At 34.2% G+C, this 19,507-nt stretch overlaps 1 protein-coding gene and 2 pseudogenes across 1 annotated transcript; 1 reads left to right on the top strand and 2 right to left on the bottom strand.

Moving 5' to 3' along the window:
• Positions 1 to 11: 11 nt before the first annotated feature.
• Positions 12 to 3,455, bottom strand: LOC150028763 (uncharacterized; annotated as a pseudogene).
• Positions 3,456 to 4,634: 1,179 nt separating this feature from the next.
• Positions 4,635 to 4,740, top strand: LOC137808886 (small nucleolar RNA R71; annotated as a pseudogene).
• Positions 4,741 to 12,681: 7,941 nt separating this feature from the next.
• LOC137806935 (Low-density receptor-like protein) lies at positions 12,682 to 13,413 on the bottom strand. Its single transcript, XM_068607333.2, has 2 exons — positions 13,206 to 13,413; positions 12,682 to 13,128 (listed from the first exon to the last, which is right to left on the bottom strand). The coding sequence occupies exons 1-2, from the start codon at positions 13,351 to 13,353 to the stop codon at positions 13,001 to 13,003; spliced, it is 276 nt and encodes a 91-aa protein (XP_068463434.1). The 5' UTR covers positions 13,354 to 13,413; the 3' UTR covers positions 12,682 to 13,000.
• Positions 13,414 to 19,507: the final 6,094 nt, after the last annotated feature.

Here is a 19,507-nt window from a genome sequence, read left to right as displayed (position 1 = left end):
TGCCTGTTTATTTAAGGGTCATCTAAAAGGATTATCGTAGTGAGGTTTTCCTGTTCATTACCCAAGTAAGGCTTTACCCTTTGACCATTTACTATCCATCGTTCATGTGATTATGGATCTTCTAATTTTATTGCTCCATAAGGCTTCACTTCTTTCACCACATAAGGTCCTGACCATCTAGATTTTAACTTCCCAGGAAAAAGTCTTAATCTAGAATTAAATAACAGCACAGACTGACCAGGATGAAAATTTCTTTCCACAATCCTCTTGTCATGATATTTTTTTGTGCGTTCTTTATAAAGCTTTGAAGAACTGTATGCATTTAACCTCATCTCTTCAAGTTCCTGGATTTGAAGTTTTCTCTTTTCCCCTGATGCTTTAGCATCTAAATTTAATGTTTTTAATGCCCAATATGCTTTATGCTCCAATTCCACCGGAAGATGACAAGCTTTCCCGTAAATAAGCTGAAATAGGGAAAGGCCAGTAGGTGTTTTAAATGTTGTTCTATACGCCCACAGAGCTTCATCAAGTTTGATTGACCAATCTTTCCTTGATGCAACCACTGTTTTCTCTAATATTTTCTTGACTTCTATGTTAGAAACTTCTGCCTACCCATTCGTTTGTGGGTGGTAGGTTGATGCTACTTTATGACTAACCCCATAATGCTCTAACACTTTCTTCAACTGGGTATTACAAAAATGAGATCCATCGTCACTTATCAATACTCTTGGAGTGCCAAATCTGCAAAAAATATTCCTTTTAAGAAATTTAATAATTGTCTTGGAATCTGCATGTTGTGCTGGAATTGCTTCCACCCATCTAGAAACATACTCAACTGCCACTAGTATATATTCATTTGGAAAAAAAGATGGTAAAGGCCCTATAAAATCAATGCCCCAACAATAAAAAACCTCAATTTCTTGAATATTTTGCAATGCATCTCATGTCTTCTAGAAATGCTTCTTGTCCTTTGGCACCTGTCACATCTTTGTACTAATGCATGTGTATCTTTAAACAACGAAGGCCAGAAAAAACCTGATTGAAGAATTTTTGCAACTGTCTTTTCCCCATTAAAATGTCCTCCATATGCTGAATTATGGCATTGCCATATAATTTTCTTGGCTTCATCTGAAGAAACCCATCTTCTCAGCAAATTATCTGCACAAATTTTAAACAAATGAGGATCATCCCACACATAATGATTGGCATCCTTAAAAATTTTTCTTTTTTGATGCCAGTCCAAATTCTCCGGGATTGTTCCAGTAGCTTTAAAATTGGTCATGTCTGCAAACCATGGCCTCTCTTTGATTATCAGTAGCTTCTCATCTGGAAATTCAGCAAGAACCTCCGACTCCAATGTGGTTACCTCATCATTTGCTAGTCTTGATAAATGATCTGCTACATTGTTCTCACATCCTTTCTTATCTTTGATCTCCAAATCAAATTCCTGCAACAAAAGTATCCATCGTATAAGTCTTGGCTTAGAATCTACTTTATTCAATAAATATTTTATTGCAGCATGATTAGTGAAAACAATGACTTTAGAACATATCAAATAAGATCGAAATTTCTCAAATGCATACACTATAACTAGTAATTCTTTTTCTGTTGTGGTGTAATTACTTTGAGTTTCACTCAAAACTTGACTCGCATAGTGTATTACTTGAAAAATTCTTTCTTTCCTTTGTCCTAAAACTGCTCCTATTGCATAATCACTAGCATCACACATTATCTCAAAATTAAGTTTCCAATCAGGAACAATTATGATAGGTGCAGAAATGAGTTTTTCTTTCAAGATATTAAAAGCAGTTAAACAATTATCATCAAATTTAAAAGGAGTATCCTTATTGAGAAGGTTGCATAGGAGTTTTGAAATCTTGGAGAAATCTTTAATAAATCTTTTTTAAAATCTAGCATGCCCTAGAAAACTTCTGATTCCTTTGATGTTGACTGGTGGAGGTAACTTCTCAATGACTTCAACTTTTGCTTTATCTACCTCCAACCCTTTATGAGAAATTTTATGGCCTAAGACAATTCCTTCAGTGACCATGAAATGACATTTCTCTCAATTTAGCACAAGATTTGTCTCCACACATCGCTTCAGTACGAGATCAAGATTAGCTAAACAATCATCAAAAGAAGATTCAAACACAGAAAAGTCATCCATAAAAACTTCAATGCATTTCTCAATCATATCTGCGAAAATAACAAACATACACCTTTGGAAAGTTGTTGGCGCATTACATAAACCAAATGGCCTTTTCCGATAAGCAAAAACGCCAAATGGGCAAGTAAATGTTGTCTTCTCTTGATCTTCAGGATTGACCACAATTTGATTATATCATGAATAAACCATCCAAAAAACAATAATATGCTTTACCTGCCAATCTTTCCAACATTTAATCCATAAAAGGTAATGGATAATGATCTTTTCGCGTAGCTTGATTCAGTTTCCTATAATCAATACACATCCTCCATCCTCTAACAGTTCTTGTAGAAATTAATTAATTTTTTTCGTTATAAATAATTGTCATACCTCCTTTCTTAGGTACCACCTGTACTGGACTAACCCACGCACTGTCTGAAATGGGATAAATCATTGCTGCTTCTAAAAGCTTTTGTACCTCCTTTCTAATAACCTCCTTCGTGGAAGGATTTAAGCACCTTGGTGGTTGAGCCACAGGTGTGAAATCTTGCTCCATGTGAATTTTATGCATGCAATATGATGGGTTTATACCTTTCAAGTCAGCAAATGTCCATCTATACCTTTTTTATTTGCCTTCAGCACTTTTATCACTTTTTGTTCTTCCTCTTTGGATAAATGGTTGCTTATGATAACTGGCTTCTCCCCATTTTCTTCAAGAAAAACATTTCAAATGAGTTGGCAACTGTTTCAACTATATTTTCTAAGGGGTGTTGGCTTTGTTCCGTTCTAATTCATCAAAAATCCCTTGTTGAACTTCTTTTGCCTTTCCCAACTCTGACAAACATTTCTTGACTTCCTTCTCCTCCCAGTCCTCGCAATTTCCATTATCAGTTAGGACTGCTTTCATCAATGAATCATCTATAAATATTTCTCTGTGATTTTCTAAATACAGTTCATCCAGTGCATCCATCCTAAAACAATTCTTCTGATCAATCGGATGTTTCATTGCTTCAAATACATCAAAGCTAACTTCTTCATCCTGCACTTGAACCTACAACTTTCCTTCATCCACATCAATCATAATTTTTGCAGTCTTCATAAATGGGCGTTCAAGAATGAGAGGTACTTCAACATCTTCCTTTATGTCCATGATCACAAAATCAACTGGGAAATAAAATTTGTCTACCTTCACCAAAAGATCTTCTACTATCTCATGTGGATATTTTATTGATCTGTCAGCTAATTGCAATGTCATCCTTGTAGGAAAAATTTCAACATCCCCGATTTTCTTCAACATAGATAGTGGCATCAGATTTATGCTTGCCCCAAGATCTAGTAATGCTTTGGCCACTGTAAAATTTCCTATTGTGACTGTCAAAGTAAAAGTCCTAGGATCTTTAGATTTTTGTGGCAATGATTTTTGAATAATGGCACTACATCCTGCTTCTAGCTCCACAATTCCTTGTTCTTTTAATCTTCTCTTCTTGGTCAACAAATCCTTCATAAATCTGGCATACGTAGGCATTTGTAGGCATTTGTTCCAAAGCTTCAGTGAACAGAATACTTATCTGTAGTTGTTTTAGAATTTCACAGAATCTGATAAACTGTCCTTCTATATTCTTTCTAGAGGGAGCATGTGGATAAGGTAAATCTACAATTGGAACACTTATTTTTTCATTCTCTTTTTCCTTTTTTTCTTTTCTTCCTGTACCCTATCATTTTTTTCTTTCTCTTCTCCCTCTTCACTCTTGTTTTTTCTTCCTCTTCTTTTTTCTCTTCCCTCTCAATTTTTCTTTCCTTACTTTTCTCTCTTCCTCACTCTCTATGTCTCTTTCCTTACTTTGTATATTATCACCAATCCCCTTTCCTACAACTACTCCACTTCTAGTAGTGATTGAATTACATTTCTCCCCGAGTTCCTTCAACTCTTGTGTAAGTTGCTTAATTTGTGTCTCCAGATTCTCAACGTTCTTTTGCACGACCAACATGGTGTGTAGATTTTTCTGTAAAATCTTCCATTTTGCTCATTCTCTCTTGGGACACAGGATCTAATAGTTGGAGTTGTTGAAAAGTGTTTTGCTTTCCTTGATCTTCCATGTAAATTACTTTTTCTTCAGAAGAAATATTTTGGTAAGCACATTGCTCACTAGAATGCTCACATTCACACAGTTCGCACCTTAATTCTTGATTATGACTTTGAATAACATGTAATTGTCGAGGCAATTTTGCCATTTTTGTGGTTAACTGCTCAATCTGCTGTGTCAAAATTTGATTTTGAGCCAATAGTGTATCTTCCCTCCATCCTTTCTTCTGAGTACTTCGTCCATCATACTGGTCTTGAGAATCTACTAATTCCAATGCATTAATAATCCTCGTTGCTTGTTCTGCATCAAGAGTCATCATTGTGCCACCAGCTGCGGCATCTAAGAGCATCTTCATAACATATTTGAGACCATTAATGAATATGTTCAGTTGAGCAATGTCTTCAAACCCATGATTTGGGCAATTTCTCAATATCATCTTGAATCTTTCCCATGTCTCACAAAAAGACTCATCTGCTCCTTCTCTGAACATAGAGATTTCAGACTTAGCTTTAATGTAGCGAGACATTGGAAAAAAAATTTGCATAAATTTTTCCTCTACATCCTTCCAGTTAGTGAGGCTTTGAATTGGAAGTGATCTAAGCCAATTTTTAGCCTTTCCTGCCAATGAAAAAGGAAACAAGCGCATACAACATTATCAACATCATTTGATTCAAAGCCCATTACTCCCACCAATTCATAAAATGTATTCAAATGTGAATATGGATCCTCATGTTCCATTGCTGTGAATTGATGGGCATTGATAAAAGTGAGAAAACCGGGATCTATTTCCAAGGCCTTGGCGGTAGCAGGTATTGCAATACTAGAAAAATGCACGGACCCTTGATACATGACATAATCTCCGATTGTCTTCTTTGCTTGTTCTTCTGCCATGTTGCTTTCCTAAAATATTAGTGAAAAAAAAAAGAATAGAGTATATTTTTTTTATTTTTTTTAAATAAACAGGAATTTAAATTGCTAACTAAAATAAAATCAATAACCGTCTAAAGTACAAATTAAAACTTAAAGATAAAATAAAACAAAACACTAAAATGATACTAAGAGAAAATAAAACCAAAATAATCAGAAAAAAAGAAAAAAATATAAATAAAAGAAAAACAGAATAAAAGAAAACAAGAAATAAAAAAAGAGTAAAATAAATACTAGGAATAAAATAAAAACAAAATAAAATAAAGTTAAAACAAAATAAAACTGAAAACTATAGTTGTAAATAACTAACTAACTAAAATTCTACACTAGCTTACGTAAGAATACGAATTAAAACTTGTAAAGAAAATAATTAATTAAAACAAATAAATAACAACTACGTAAACTTAAATAAAACTACGAAAACTAAACCAAAAACAAAAAAATTAAAATAAAATATAATAAAACAAAACAAAATCAAAATCAAAATCAAAATAAAATAAAAATAAAAATAAAAACAAACTAAAATAAAATATAATAAATTAAAATCAAATCAAAGAAAAATAAAAATAAATCTAAAAATAAATAGAAACAAATAAAATCAAAATAAGAATAATAACAGCAAATCTGAAAATTAAAAATAAAATTAAAACAAAATAAAAAAGTAACAAATATAAACACAAAACATTTAAAATATTCACAATATTTATGAAACTATACTCAATAAATCAAATTTGTTTACGATAAGGTGCCAAAATCTTGATGATTTTTTACGGCAAGTGCACTACGTTTGTTCGAAGTAATAATTGTTCCTAAGGACGGATATCGATCCCACAAGGAACAATGAATTATCAAGTACAATATTCGCTAAATATAACAATAGAACAATGAAAAAAAAGTGTTGAATGGAGTGTGTTGACAATGATCAATAAGAAAACAAACAAAGAATTAGTTGTTTCAGTTGGAAAAATAGGGATTAGGTTTCATCTCTCTCACTCTCATGTATTTTGATTAGCATGCATGTCAATATTAAGTTCTTTGATTGAGATTAATGCCCGTAGAAAATTCATTTATATCGATCTCTCGCATATAAAATTCTTAAGAATGTTTCCTAAATTTCGATCTCTCGCATACTTATAAAAACAACTTAGAAATCACTACCAAACGTTAATGGCAATTAACATTTCAAGTCTATCTCTAGCACTCAAATATGCCAAGTATTGATGTTTAGGTCCGAACCCTAAAAATACCTCTCGGTCATATTTAAGATTCTCAATTTGTCACGGAAAGTTAAAAGTAAAACAACAATACCAATAATCAATCAAGAACTGATTATTAATATATAAAATATCACTTCAATACATAAGAGTTTGAGCATATTACTCTCAATCCCAAAGGGTAGAATTAGTCATGCATACTTCTAGCACCTTCCATTCTCCCAATTGGGTTACAATTCACTCTATGGTGTTTTCCTCTCAATCTAGCACACTAGGGTTGAGCCTCTAGCCCTCTATTTATCCTAGTTTTCTAGGGTTATTTCGCTTCCTATGTCGCGCTAATGGGCTAAGTGATAAAACATAAAAAGGCCCAATCTTTCTTGGCATCTTTTTCCATTTTGGGACCTTCCAGCTTTCTCTTTTTAGCTCTAATTATTCTCCTTTACTCCAAATCTTCAATCCTCCCTCAAAATCTGCAATTAACACCAAATTTGGGAATAAAATGCTCTTATTCGAATAAAACTCATAAAAAATGTAAAAAAGATATAAATTCATAAATTAAGGATTATTCTATATATAAATTAGCAATAAATCCTCATAAGTGCCTATATTTTAATATGAAATATTACTGAAATTAGGCACTTATCAATCGGTCGTCCCATCATAATGGTCTCTATTGAATCCCTTCCATTTGTCCGGCAGAGGAGCCTCCATGACAAAGTCAGTGAAAGAGTGATGACGATCGGTCACAACGAACACCGTTCGTGTTCATCGTTTTGTTGGGGTAAGACTCACCATCCATCTCCAAGGTGAGGTTCTTGTTCTTCGGCTCTCTCTTGGTCTGAGGGCCGACAGAGGTGGCGAAGGATCTGTCGACTTGGTTGGTCGGGGCTAGGGACGGTTCTCCCTCCACTAACTTCTTCATTTCTTGATTCTCCTTTCGGAGATTCTTGATTTCTTCTTCATTCTTCTTGGTTGCCTCTTCGTGTGCCTTCTTCATCTCAGTTAGCTCCTTTTGTAGAGCTATCATCATTGCTGCTTGATCTGCTTCTGACATCCTTTCGCTAACCATACTACGAGTTGATACCATCTACTGTTGCTTCCTCACGCTATCCTCTCGGCCCCATGGTGGGCGCCAATTGTTCTCAAACGGGTTTGGGGCCTAGAGAACGATTCTTTCTTCCTCTACCTTCGGTCAGTCACTAACGCTCCAAGCTTTTTGCTTCTCCTTCCTCCTCTCGGTCGTTTGGCTCCACCGGCGGGGATGGTACCTGTTGAAGGTACTTCAACGCTCAAGTCAGTCAGGGTGTCGAAACTCGGGTATCAGAGTACTGTAGATAATGACGTACATTTCTTCTTGAAATATGTGTTATTTATATTACCTTAATGGACCTTCATTGGTGGGTCGGATTAGGAGGTTGGTTCATGTTTAGGATTGTGCTAAACAACCTTTAATCGTGGATTAACCCTGCTGACTTGGTCAACCCATGGCTCGTCGCCAAGGGTCGGTCGGTCACATGTCATCATGTGACCTTCTCATCATGGTTGATTGGTTGAGTGGTGAAGTTCTTGACCGAGTCATTGAGTCACTCGGTCGTCCTACTACAATATATATATTAAATTGTATTGTTTTTTAATTAATTATTCATAAAATAATAAAATTTTAAAAATATTATTTATATTTCAATCTGATAAAAATGTGAAAACACATGCACTATTTCACATGTGTAATGTGTTTTCTAAACAATTAATTTCTTTAATAAATATCTAATCTTAATAAAGACTTATTTATAATGAAAAATTAGATTTAAAGTATATAATCATTATCAATATTTATTAAATATGTAAATTAAAAGAGGGTATTTAAATTAAATGTAAATTATTTAAAAGTTGTAAATATTATATGTAATATAAAGAAAAACATTTTTCATTTATCTAAAACATTTCACATTTCTCTAAATTATAAAACCTTTCACTTTTTTAGATTTCTGAAGTTGTTTTTTATCTCTTTCTCTGTCAAGGCGTTTATATTAGAAAGGGTCAAATATAGTACAATCTTACTCGATCAATTTTGGTTTTAAGTAAATATTCTTTTTTTTTCTTTTTTCTTTTTGGGTATCCATAGATGGGTCTTTGTGTTTGCGACAAATAAATGAACTTCTGCTGCTTTAATTATGTAATTGCATATTTGGTTTGTAAATTAAGCTTTAAGGTTGGGAGTTTTCTTACTTTTCTAATGATAAAAAAAACTAACTTAATTTGCTATTTTTGAAAGAATTGATAATTATGATAATAGAATCTTGAAGAACCAAAACTATAGGATAAACACTTCTATAATTATAGGATTTTGTTGAAATTGAAGTTTAAGTTGTTGGATGATAGATCTTGAATAATGTGAAATTTGGTGATTAAATGAGAAGTATATTTTGATAGGAATTATCTCTTAGATAAAAATTATTTTAAATATAACTGTTTATAATTGATTTTTATAGTTAAGAGAAGTACATTTGATTACTATATGAAGAAATTTTTTAGATTCAAGAATATATTTGTTATAATTTAATTAGAATAAAAAATACGTGGGTGTGCATGTTATTTACCTCATTTAAATGACTTTGTGTGACTAAAGCAATTAACTTCAATTTTCAAGATATGGATGGTATATCGAGAGAAAAAAACATGTATGAATTATCTCTATAAAGTTTTGGTTGCTTAGGCGATGAGTGATTGCTCGAGTGAGCAAAAAGTCAACAATTTTCTCTTTTTTAATAATTTAGTCGCTATAGTGATATCTCTAATGATGCTAAAGTAATAATATGTTACACTCAAGTGACAAATGAATGTTTGAGTTAGTAAGAGGTCAAACAATTCTATTTCCTTTTAATGGATGACACTGACGTGATAACACCTAGCTAGCTCAAGCAATGATATGTTACACTTAAGTGACAATTGAATGTTTGAGTCAGTCAGTAAGAGCTCAAACAATTCTATTTTCTCTTTAAGGGATGACACTTACGTGAGAACACCTAGCTCAAGCAATTACATGTTACACTCAAGTGACAGTTGAATGTCTGAGTTAGTAAGAGGTCGAAACAATTTTATTTCCTCTTAAGGGATGACACTCACATGAGAACACCTAACTCAAGCCACCAATATTTATGAAAATTTTCCTTCGTTCTTGTTTTACTTGAATTAAACAATGTATATGAATGTCTTATATGGTATTTTATGAGATACTATTTGAAATTAAATATGAATGATGAGAACATTTTAGAAATCATGAGCATGTGTGTGATTTAACAATAAATCATATGAAGGTGATTTATGAGAAATCGAATGTGGGTAAGTGGTTTTAAATCACATGCGTAATTTATGTTAATTATTTATCATCACATAGGTAAAGATATATTTGATAATATAGTGTAAGTATTGAATTGTTTTAAGCACTAAATTAGTTTAAGTATAGTGAGATTTGATGTTACATCGATAGTCTCAATCATATAAATGAAGGTATAAGGTGGTGAAGAATCAATGGAGGTTTTTGCTAATTATGCAATATTGATTGAGGGGTTTAAAAAGTTACATTGTTAGTAATGTGGGTTGTCAGTGGGCATTGAACTAAGAAGTCACTTGATAGTAAGGATGACAATTAGACAGGTGCACATTTGATTATACTTGTCCTTATCACTAAAGTAAAAAATTATACTCGTTCCCTTTCCTAACCCCATCCAATGTGAAATTTGTGTCTCACCTCATCATTGTTGGGTAATGAGCATATCAATAATTGTGTCTACCCTGTCCAAAATATTAATTCAATAATTTAAAAAAAAAATCACAACAAAAGGATATTTGATATTATCAATGATTTAATATTAAAAAAACAAACATCTTTTATTCTTCGATTTCAAATTTCAAGAAAAAATTTATAATTGCATAAATCTTAAAATAGAATACCAAATCACAATTGCATATAATTCAATAGTTGAAATCTCATAACATTTAGAATATCTATTATTTTTGAAAAATCTGAGAGAGAAATTAGGTGGATATCGATAGAGTTAACCCATTAATAGAGAGAATGAAAAATTTATAGTGAAAGAAGAGTTCTTCGTATGAAAAAAAAAAAAACTAAAACCAAAGAAAAAAAATATAATTCATTTTTTATTCAATATTATGCAATTTTTATAAATTTGATGAAGGTCAAACCAACAAACGTGGATTGTGGATCATCATGCAGTGATAGCGGGAAAGTAACTGATTTGTGATAAGTTATAATTGTTATTGTAATTCCTATATTTGTAGCACATCTATTATTTTTTTAATATTTGTTGTTAAAGATGTTTCTTTACATATTATAATTTTTTTGGAATTATATGTAAAAGTTCTCATCTTTATCATCAAAGAAAGTTATCAAAGTTAGACTTATTTTAATCTCTATTGTTAAGGGTGTTTCGTTACGTGTTGTAGTCTTCTTTACAATAATATATAAAAGTTCTCATATTTGTGATGATGGAAAGTTATAAAAGTTGACCTTTGTCATTTATTTTAAACTTCAATTTCTTAGAAATTAAATATTAAATTTTTAATTTCACATACAATTTTTATTTTTTCCACATTTCTATGTGTAGAAAACTATTACACATGACATAAAATATTCACTTAATCAAAATTAATCCATTCATTTTTATCAACTCCAAATTTTTAACCAATTATATTTTCTACTTTTTTAACATTTCCCAGATATCATTTTGTATTTATAAACAAAGACCTACTCATATTATTTTACATTTAAAAACCTACATAATTACTTGTTTGTTTACTATCTTTCTCCAAATTAATATATCACATACATTTCATTACTTTCTTCTATTCTTTAACAAAATTGTTTATTTATATTTCTTTAAAATATATCTATTTTTAAATATTTCTTTATCTAACTTTTACTTATCTAAAGAACTATATCCTACACACTTACTAAATATAATTATTATTTTTTTAAGATTTCCTTCAAATAATTCTGACCTAAATTCAAAAACATGTCATCCGTGTAAATATAGTGTACTGTGTGTCATGTGAGAAAAAGAAGAAGAGAGAAACCATGCTATGTCAGAAAAAAATTCTCACTGTGACCATCTTTGTGTTTCTCTGGTGTGCCTTCTGTGTCAGTTCTGCTGTTGTCCACTCTAACGTAAAGAAACCAGCAGGTGAGGACGTAAAATTCATACCAACTTCATAGCATGTGAGTAGTACCAAAGAAGCCCCCAGCATAAACGTACTTTATTATCATTGGCCACATATGCATTCACTCCATTTTTACTAGATGTATATCTATGATCCTTCCTCCATTAACCCTCGCCGAACAAGAGAGTATAATAAGTTTCTTGGAGAGAATAAGGTTATTTAATAATAGATAAAATTGCAACAACCCAGCAAAATCAGCAATTTGCCCTCGATTATTTCAATTGTCAGCATGTGTTTCATGTAAAGGGAAATAAGCAATGGTTTTAACCAAATAACCAGATATTTGGCTTGTGGTGACACTTCCAGTTCCTAAAGAGGCCTATGAGCCTCTACCTACCATGCAATAGTGCATAGAAGAAGGCCAAACAAGATCAAACTTTGATTGGTTTGGGCATGCAATCAGCAGATCCAAACCCAAGACAAAGTTCAAGATAACTAAACATATCCTTTACCGCGCAGAATACAGAAACCCAGTAGTGCAGTGATAGTATACGACAGAAAGAGACTGCAGCACTCACATTTAATGGATCCTGCCATTAAACAGCTTAAGGAATAAATAAGCCTCTTTAACTTCCTGTTCCCGGGACGTACCTTTCCCTACTTAAGGAAAGAGATCTATACTTAGTATGAAATGTCAGTGATCTGAATGATGCAGAAGAAACACCAAAAATTTGTAGAAAACATTATAAAAAAATGAGTATCGTAAGATAAATGAGCTTAGACATAAGCTGAAGCGAACAACTGTTCTATTTCTGTGATATTGACACATTGCCTATTCCTATCTTACTCCTAATCCGTTGAACCAAATCAACCTTTCCATTCCCAAATTATCGAACCCTAAGAAGTCTCAATTTAATAATTTCCATGGTATTCCTAGTATAATCTGGTGTTATTCATTCAAGCAACCAAACTAACTCTTACAAACTCTTAATAACCGCAACAATTGAATTTCAATTCCACTGAATATTCAAACTTTAAGCCAAGGTTCAATCAACAATCTTGTAACACACATGAAGCTAAACAATCCATGTCAGTGAATAACTGATGCCAATTTGATGAACACTTCACATCCATAGAGAACATAAAACAGCTTTACTTTTGGATCGATTCATTACAAAATCCAAATTATTCTCCACGCTTACTCATAAAACACACAGAATCAACCCTTAAAATAAATCACATAGATACAACAGAAGAAGAGAATAACCCCCAAAATGTAAAATAAGACGGTCGTTATCTAATTGAATAAGATTCGATTGGATTCGATTAGTCTACCTCATTATTGTCCCTATAAAAGAAGAACCACCTGAGCAAATCAGAGAATTGTGGAAAAATAAAATGTGGAATGACATGTATGCCTGCATGTATGTATGTAAGTAAGTATCTGACTAAGCAAAAAGTGTAGAAAGGGGATTGTGAAGAAGCAGCTTTCGATTGGCGGCACGAACCCCTGAGTCGGACTCGTCGTGATACCACCCCACAGATTTCTGAGCCTCCATGACGATTTGGGAAAGACCTGAAGAAGCGAGGAAAAGGGTAATTGAAAATTGGGAACAGAAATTGGAAATTGGAATCGAAAAAGAAGAGAGAAACCTTCTCTGACAGTTTGCTTGTTGTTGCGGATGTCGTGGACGGTGGCGGAGATTTTCCAATAGAGAGGGCGACCAATGTAGAAGACAAGAAGAAGCAGAAGCGCAACCACTACAGTACGGAAAACAACCCTTGATGTCGGTGAACCCATTTCTCTTCTCAATCACACAAACACAAACAAGAACAGCAAAATAAGCCTTCTATCTATTATATCTATCTTATGTTCAATGACTCCTTTTGTTGGTGGGAAAATTGCTAATACTTTATGAAATACATACAATTATATTCATATCATATAGTAAATCAAATAAAAAATACATGCCAAAATTTATGAATTGTATCTCTTGAGTTATCTCAAATTCGCATACAAATGTTTATCTTGTTTCTCTATTAAATTAAGATAAATAAGATTCACTAGGATTTTTATTTTTAATAAACTTCAATCAATAAAGACTTTTGAGAGAGTAAAAAGATGTATCTAAACTTTTATGAGTATTAAAAAACACGAGTTAAAGTTGACAAAGAAATATAATTATATTTTTAGGTTAAATTTTGAAGATGGTAAATAAGATTACTAAAGATTACATTTTATTTTCAAATTTAAATGACTTGGAAAATAAGATATTTTTTTAAGTTTATAGTTTGAAAATTTATAATAATTCAAAGAATAAATAAGTTATATAAATTATCTTTTTTCATAGAAAAATATTATTCAAGAAGTTTCGTTACTTATCAACTTAGATAAGTTGTTAGTATATATTATTCCATATTAGATTATTATTTGACATAGATCTCCCTTTTCAACTACATTCTTTTATTTAAGAGGATTCAAGCTAAAAACTTGTTAAAAGAAAATGAAGTGTTATTCTGATCTTTAAAAAATATAAGCATAACGTGGTCACAACAAAAATTTGTTTCCAACAACGAAAACATATCAAGTGAAGAAATATGATTATAGTTTTGAGAAAAAAACAAGAAAAGCTTCTTTCTCGGATTTTCCACTTTCATTTATGAAGAAAGTCACCTTTTTCTAAAAAAATTATAATCAAGTAAACAACAAAGTTAATCGATTAAAATTAAATAAAATATGATAAAAAAATATTATTTTATTCTAACATATTAAATTGTACTGGACTAGACATCGTCATCAGGCATCGGACATCGACACCTATGAAGTAGGTCAACTTGGTGTTCTGGTCGAGATAGTGGGTCACGTAAGTGGGCCCTCAGAGATGCGTGTGTTGAAACTCGTATATATATATGAAAGGTCTAGTCAGTTAGAAAGTGCATGTGGTGTGTATAGTACATTTGGGTCTAGCACAAGTAAATATCCCCTGAAGATGTTGAGGCCCAAGAGCGCTAGGGTTTTCAAGGGAAAGTTGCATGCATGATACAGAAGGACTAGGGCACCTACAGTAACAAATGGGCCCCGTGATGGGTACATGAGTTTGTACCCTGACGGCCATGCTGTTAAGATTTGCACTCCAAAGAGGAAGATTTTGTGCGGTTGTTGCGCTAAGATTGTGTAACAACAGAATGTCCTCTGACAAACCTAATTTTACTAGAACATTTGGCGCCCACCGTGACGCCTGATAAAACTAGGTCTCATCCACAGTCGTGTTTTGAGCCATCTAACAACATGATGAGAAATACAAGTCAAGGTACATCTGCACTTGAGGAAGGAGGCAACGTCACCATGCAACAACTCATGGAGACCATTCACGCCCTTCAGCAAACAGTGGTGGCGTCCAAGGCCGACTAGGACAGGATTCTGGCTGAGGTTCAGGTCGAACAGACAGCCAGTCAAAACCGATTCCAGGTCGATTTGGATGCGTTACGAACAGACAACGAAGAACTGCACAGGGTCAATGAGGAATTGCGCAAAGAACTGCAATGCATGGGGGAGCGCGCAATAGGCGAGCAAAGCCCGCCCATTCCAGTTAGGGCTCGCCCCATGCCATTCTCCCAAGTGATCATGAATGTCGTGATACCCACAAATTTCATGACTCCAAAAATCACCTTCACGGGAGTCGAAGACCCGGAGGCCCACATTACGACCTTCCACACTCAGATGATGATCTTGGGAGGGACCGACGCTATGCACTACAAATTATTCATGGGAACATTCTTGGGCACAACTTTGGATTGATTCATTAGTCTCCTTGATGACACATCACTTCATTTGACTAGTTCTCAACATTGTTCAGGGAACAGATCATTGTCAACCAAGCCCTCTCTTTCGACCTCTTTGATGTGAAGCAATACTAGGGAGAGCCCTTGAAAGACTTTCTGAATCGATTCGGGACACTAGTGGTAAAGTTGCACATCAAAGACGAAGTCATGATGGTGCACGCCTTCAAGCGGGGAATGCTATCAGGACCCTTCAACGATTCTCTAATAAGGTGTCGTCCAAAGACGTTTAGCGAGATTCGTCGTCGAGCTGTGATCCACATCGGCACAGAGGAGCACAGAGGAGGAGGTGACGAAAAAATTAGGTACATCATCATCCAGTACCAATTGCACTGTGTATCGAGTGCCCAAGTGTTACTTGAGGCGTCTTAATCATGAATTAAATCATTAATCAGACACAATAACAAAGCGTCCATGATAATTATATAAATAAACATAAATTCCAAGAATCAGGTATGTTGGAGTGCCTTTTGCAGGTACTATACGAGTCCAGAGATCACGTAAGCGAGGAGTACATAGGCAAGATATGGCAAAAGAGTGCATTCGAGAGGGAGGGAAGAGCAGACCGACAACTGACAAGGAGGGCATCATTCTCTTGGTCCCAACCCCGTTCGAGAACAATTGGCGTCCATCGTGGGGCCGAGAGAATTTGAAGGAGGAAGTGATCAGATGGTGTCTACAAGAAGCAGGGTGAACGAGAAAATGTCGGAGGCTGAGCAGATGGTGCTGATAATGTCTTTGTGGAGGGAGATGGAGTAGATGAAGAAGAAGAACGAAAAGGAGATTGTGGCCCTACCAAGAGAAAATGAAGAAATGAAGAAAAACTGATCGAGGAGGGTCCCTCTAGCGGGCCAAGTAACCCTGTGGGGAGACCTGATGCAACCCCAACTGGCACAAAGGTTGTTGAAGAGACAAGGCCCACTCGTACTCAGGAGAGTGTGGGCGAATCATACCTAAACAGGTCATTTCCCCCGTCCAGCATGTTGGACACATCTCGAAGGCACCCATTCATTGGTTATGTGATAGGAGCGCAACTTCCACCTACGTGGAAGGGGCTAAACACAAATCCTTACGAAGAGACGAACGACCTCGGTGAGCACATAGACATATACACTACTAATATGAGTTTGTATACCTCAGACAAGATTGTTTTGTGTTGAGTGTTCCCAACTTCGCTGAAAGGAGGAGTGTTCTTGCCAGTTGACCTAGTCGCCGGTTGACGCTGGTGACAGGCTCTAGCTCCGTCTGTCTCTGCTGGAATCTACTCTTCCCTTGGTTGCGTAGGAAAGTGGCTTCGTTGAAACAGAGGGGACCCTATCTGTTGATTGCACTCCGACGATCAAGTCAGTACAAGGCTTATAGAAACAATAAGTAAGTAAGTAGTTTCAGTCTTAGAAACAGTGTCCCTTCACCTGGGATCTCAAGTCCCTTTTTTATAGACTACCTCTAGGTTACCTCTTGTAACAACCTTCTCTCACGAGAACCTTATCTTAAGTGAAAGCATGTTTAATAGGAGAAGATTCTGTTACAATGCGCACAATCTTATGTAAGAATTGATGGCTTAAACAAGAGGGGGTGAATTGTTTATCAAAGATTTTCGCAAAGATTGAATAAGAATGAACCTTTATGAAACAATCACAGATAAGCAATTAAAGAAAGCAATCAAACAATGATACAAAATCTGTTTACAGAATTTTAACCGATTGAAAATACGTTTTAATCGGTTGTAAGGAGTTAAAGAGAGAGAATTACACAGCCAATTTTATACTAATTCACTGAACCTTAAGCTACATCCTGTTCCCAGAACAACCACTGGGTTCCACTAGTAATCACTTACAGATTACAACAACACAACCACAAAGAGGTGACCTTAAAAACCACAAGACCCACTCACCCTCTTTGCAACCACACACCTCAAGTCAGAACACCCTCTGACTTTGCAGGATTTCACACACACTTACAAGTTTATGAAAGTACAATTACAAGAATCATTAAAGGAATAGAAACCACATGAGATTACATAAACCAGGAAGTCCTATGGTCAGATCTTGTACCAGTGCAAAGCTAAACAACAATCTTGCAAACTTTTGAAAACCTCTTTCAAAAACTAATCTCAATCTCACTTTGATTTCAAACTATGTAAAAAACTTCAGTATTTTGTTTTCAAAGAAAGGCTATATTTATAACACTCAAAATCTAGCCGTTCAAGGCAACATTTATGAGTCAAAGCAGTTTTGATCACACCCAAAACAGATTAATAGGTTTTCAAAAAACTGTTAGGCAATGTTACAATCAACTGGTTGAAAAGTCGTTTTAACTGGTTGAATTGGTTAGGCAGTTACATAACCAAGTCAAAAACAGTTTTAAAACCTTCAAACAAGCCAAGTGACAAACAAATGATTATTTTGATAATTCAACCGGTTGTTTTTCTCTTTGCTTAGAAAAACACTTTTCTTTTTAAAAGAGATTGGGCAAGCTTTGTGCAAGGGTCAAGAACTGATCTTTACATAGATTCTAAACACACTAATCTAAACCCAAACCAAAAGCAGCACAACTTCAAGCTTCATCATGGATTTGAAACATCAAAGGTCCCATGCTCTACAATCTCCCCCTATTTGATGGAGACAAATCCTTGGGATGCTTTTTGGAATGTTCTTGTTTAGAATCTGTACAACCTGCATCCATGAGCAGATATAGAAATACAGGATAATCTATTCCAATCAAATAAGCACCACAAACTAGTTCGCACTAGGTGATTTCTGTTGAAGCTGGAGGAAGCTTCTTCCCTACCAAGGCTTGATGTGTGTTTGATGAAGAAAATGGCTTGGGTGCTTTGAAGATTGTAATAGGTTTTTAGATTCATATGTAATTAGGCTTGTAAGTGTGTATGATTGCCTTTTGCTGTGTAACCTATCCTAGATGCCTAACCAAGTCTAGATCAAGCACATGATGTGGTTAAATGGTTTTTGAAAAGTCTTTTGAAATGTTTTTAACAGTTTTAAAACAGTACACAAATAAATCTGTTTTATGGAGAAAGAATCTGTTTATTTCTTCTCTGTTAAAAAGGCTTTCGTTTAATGGTTTTTGAAAAGCTTTTTAAAATGGTTTTAACAGTTTTAAAACAGTACACAAATAAATCTGTTTTATGGAGAAAGAATCTGTTTATTTCTTCTCTGTTAAAAGGCTTTTCTAAAATTTCTGTTAAGGCACTAAGGGAAAGCTCAGTTCGTTATATCAGTTAAGCTGAGCTGGCCTGTGTGTTATACTTTAATCTGTTTTACTGTGAAAGAACAGGTTTATTCCTTGGTGAGTTGAAAGGTTTTTCACAAGTTAGTTAGGGCTCCAAAGGTACCACTCAGACAGTTATTTCTGTTAAGCTGAGTTGGCAGTTTTCACAAAATAAATCTGTTATGTTCAAAACTGAATCTGTTGTTTTCTTAACTGCTTTTCAACTGTTTTTTGAAAAGAAGTTAGAAACTGTTTTCTATATAAAGAAAAGTCTCTCTCACATGAAAAAGTGCTGAGGAATTACGCTTTTGACAGAGATCAAACAATTTCCATGTGAGAAGAAGGATTGAAAAGAGTTTTTGAAAGGTTTCCAAAGAGATTTTCAAGTGTGCTTGTTCTAGGAAACCTTGAATCTTGGTGAAGGTGCTGGTGCAGTTTCTGCAGCAAATTGAACTACTGGTTTTGAGTTCTTGCATCTTCTTTTCAGGTGTAATCTTTCCTTTATTCTGTTTTGTAAAGGTGTAAGTGTTAGTCACTCCTTGATAGGGTTTCTTGGAGTGCAAGGTGTGCTGAAATAGGGTTTTTCAGCATTGTGTGTGGTGTTCTTGTAGTGTTCAAGAACTGCTGGTTTTGTAAGTGATTGGCACTGTTTTTTAGTGAATTCCACCTTGGGGTAAGGTGAGACTGGATGTAGCTCTGTATGAGTGAACCAGTATAAAAACGTGTGTATCTTGCATTCTCATCCCTGCACTCTTTTCTGTTTTTGCTTAATTCTGTCAAGAACTAAATCTGTTCTTTTTAAATTGAATCTGTTAATTCTGGGTTAAGTGAAAATTGTTCTTCCTGTCTTGTTAAAGTTTTCTGATCATAAACAAGGTTGCTGCATA

This window comes from Phaseolus vulgaris, chromosome 3 (assembly GCF_051622355.1).
Source record: "Phaseolus vulgaris cultivar YP4 chromosome 3, ASM5162235v1, whole genome shotgun sequence".
Taxonomy (NCBI): domain Eukaryota; kingdom Viridiplantae; phylum Streptophyta; class Magnoliopsida; order Fabales; family Fabaceae; genus Phaseolus; species Phaseolus vulgaris.
Note: the sequence above shows the minus strand (reverse complement) of the source record. Positions and strands in the feature narration are given on the sequence as shown.

What these genes read in the sequence shown, in the direction of transcription:
- LOC137806935 (XM_068607333.2), bottom strand. Translation starts at nt 13,353, where the DNA reads ATGGGTTCACCGACATCAAGGGTTGTTTTCCGTACTGTAGTGGTTGCG. An exon ending in CAAGCAAACTGTCAGAGAAG is followed by an intron (nt 13,129 to 13,205) that starts GTTTCTCTCTTC and finishes TCGCTTCTTCAG; the next exon opens with GTCTTTCCCAAATCGTCATG.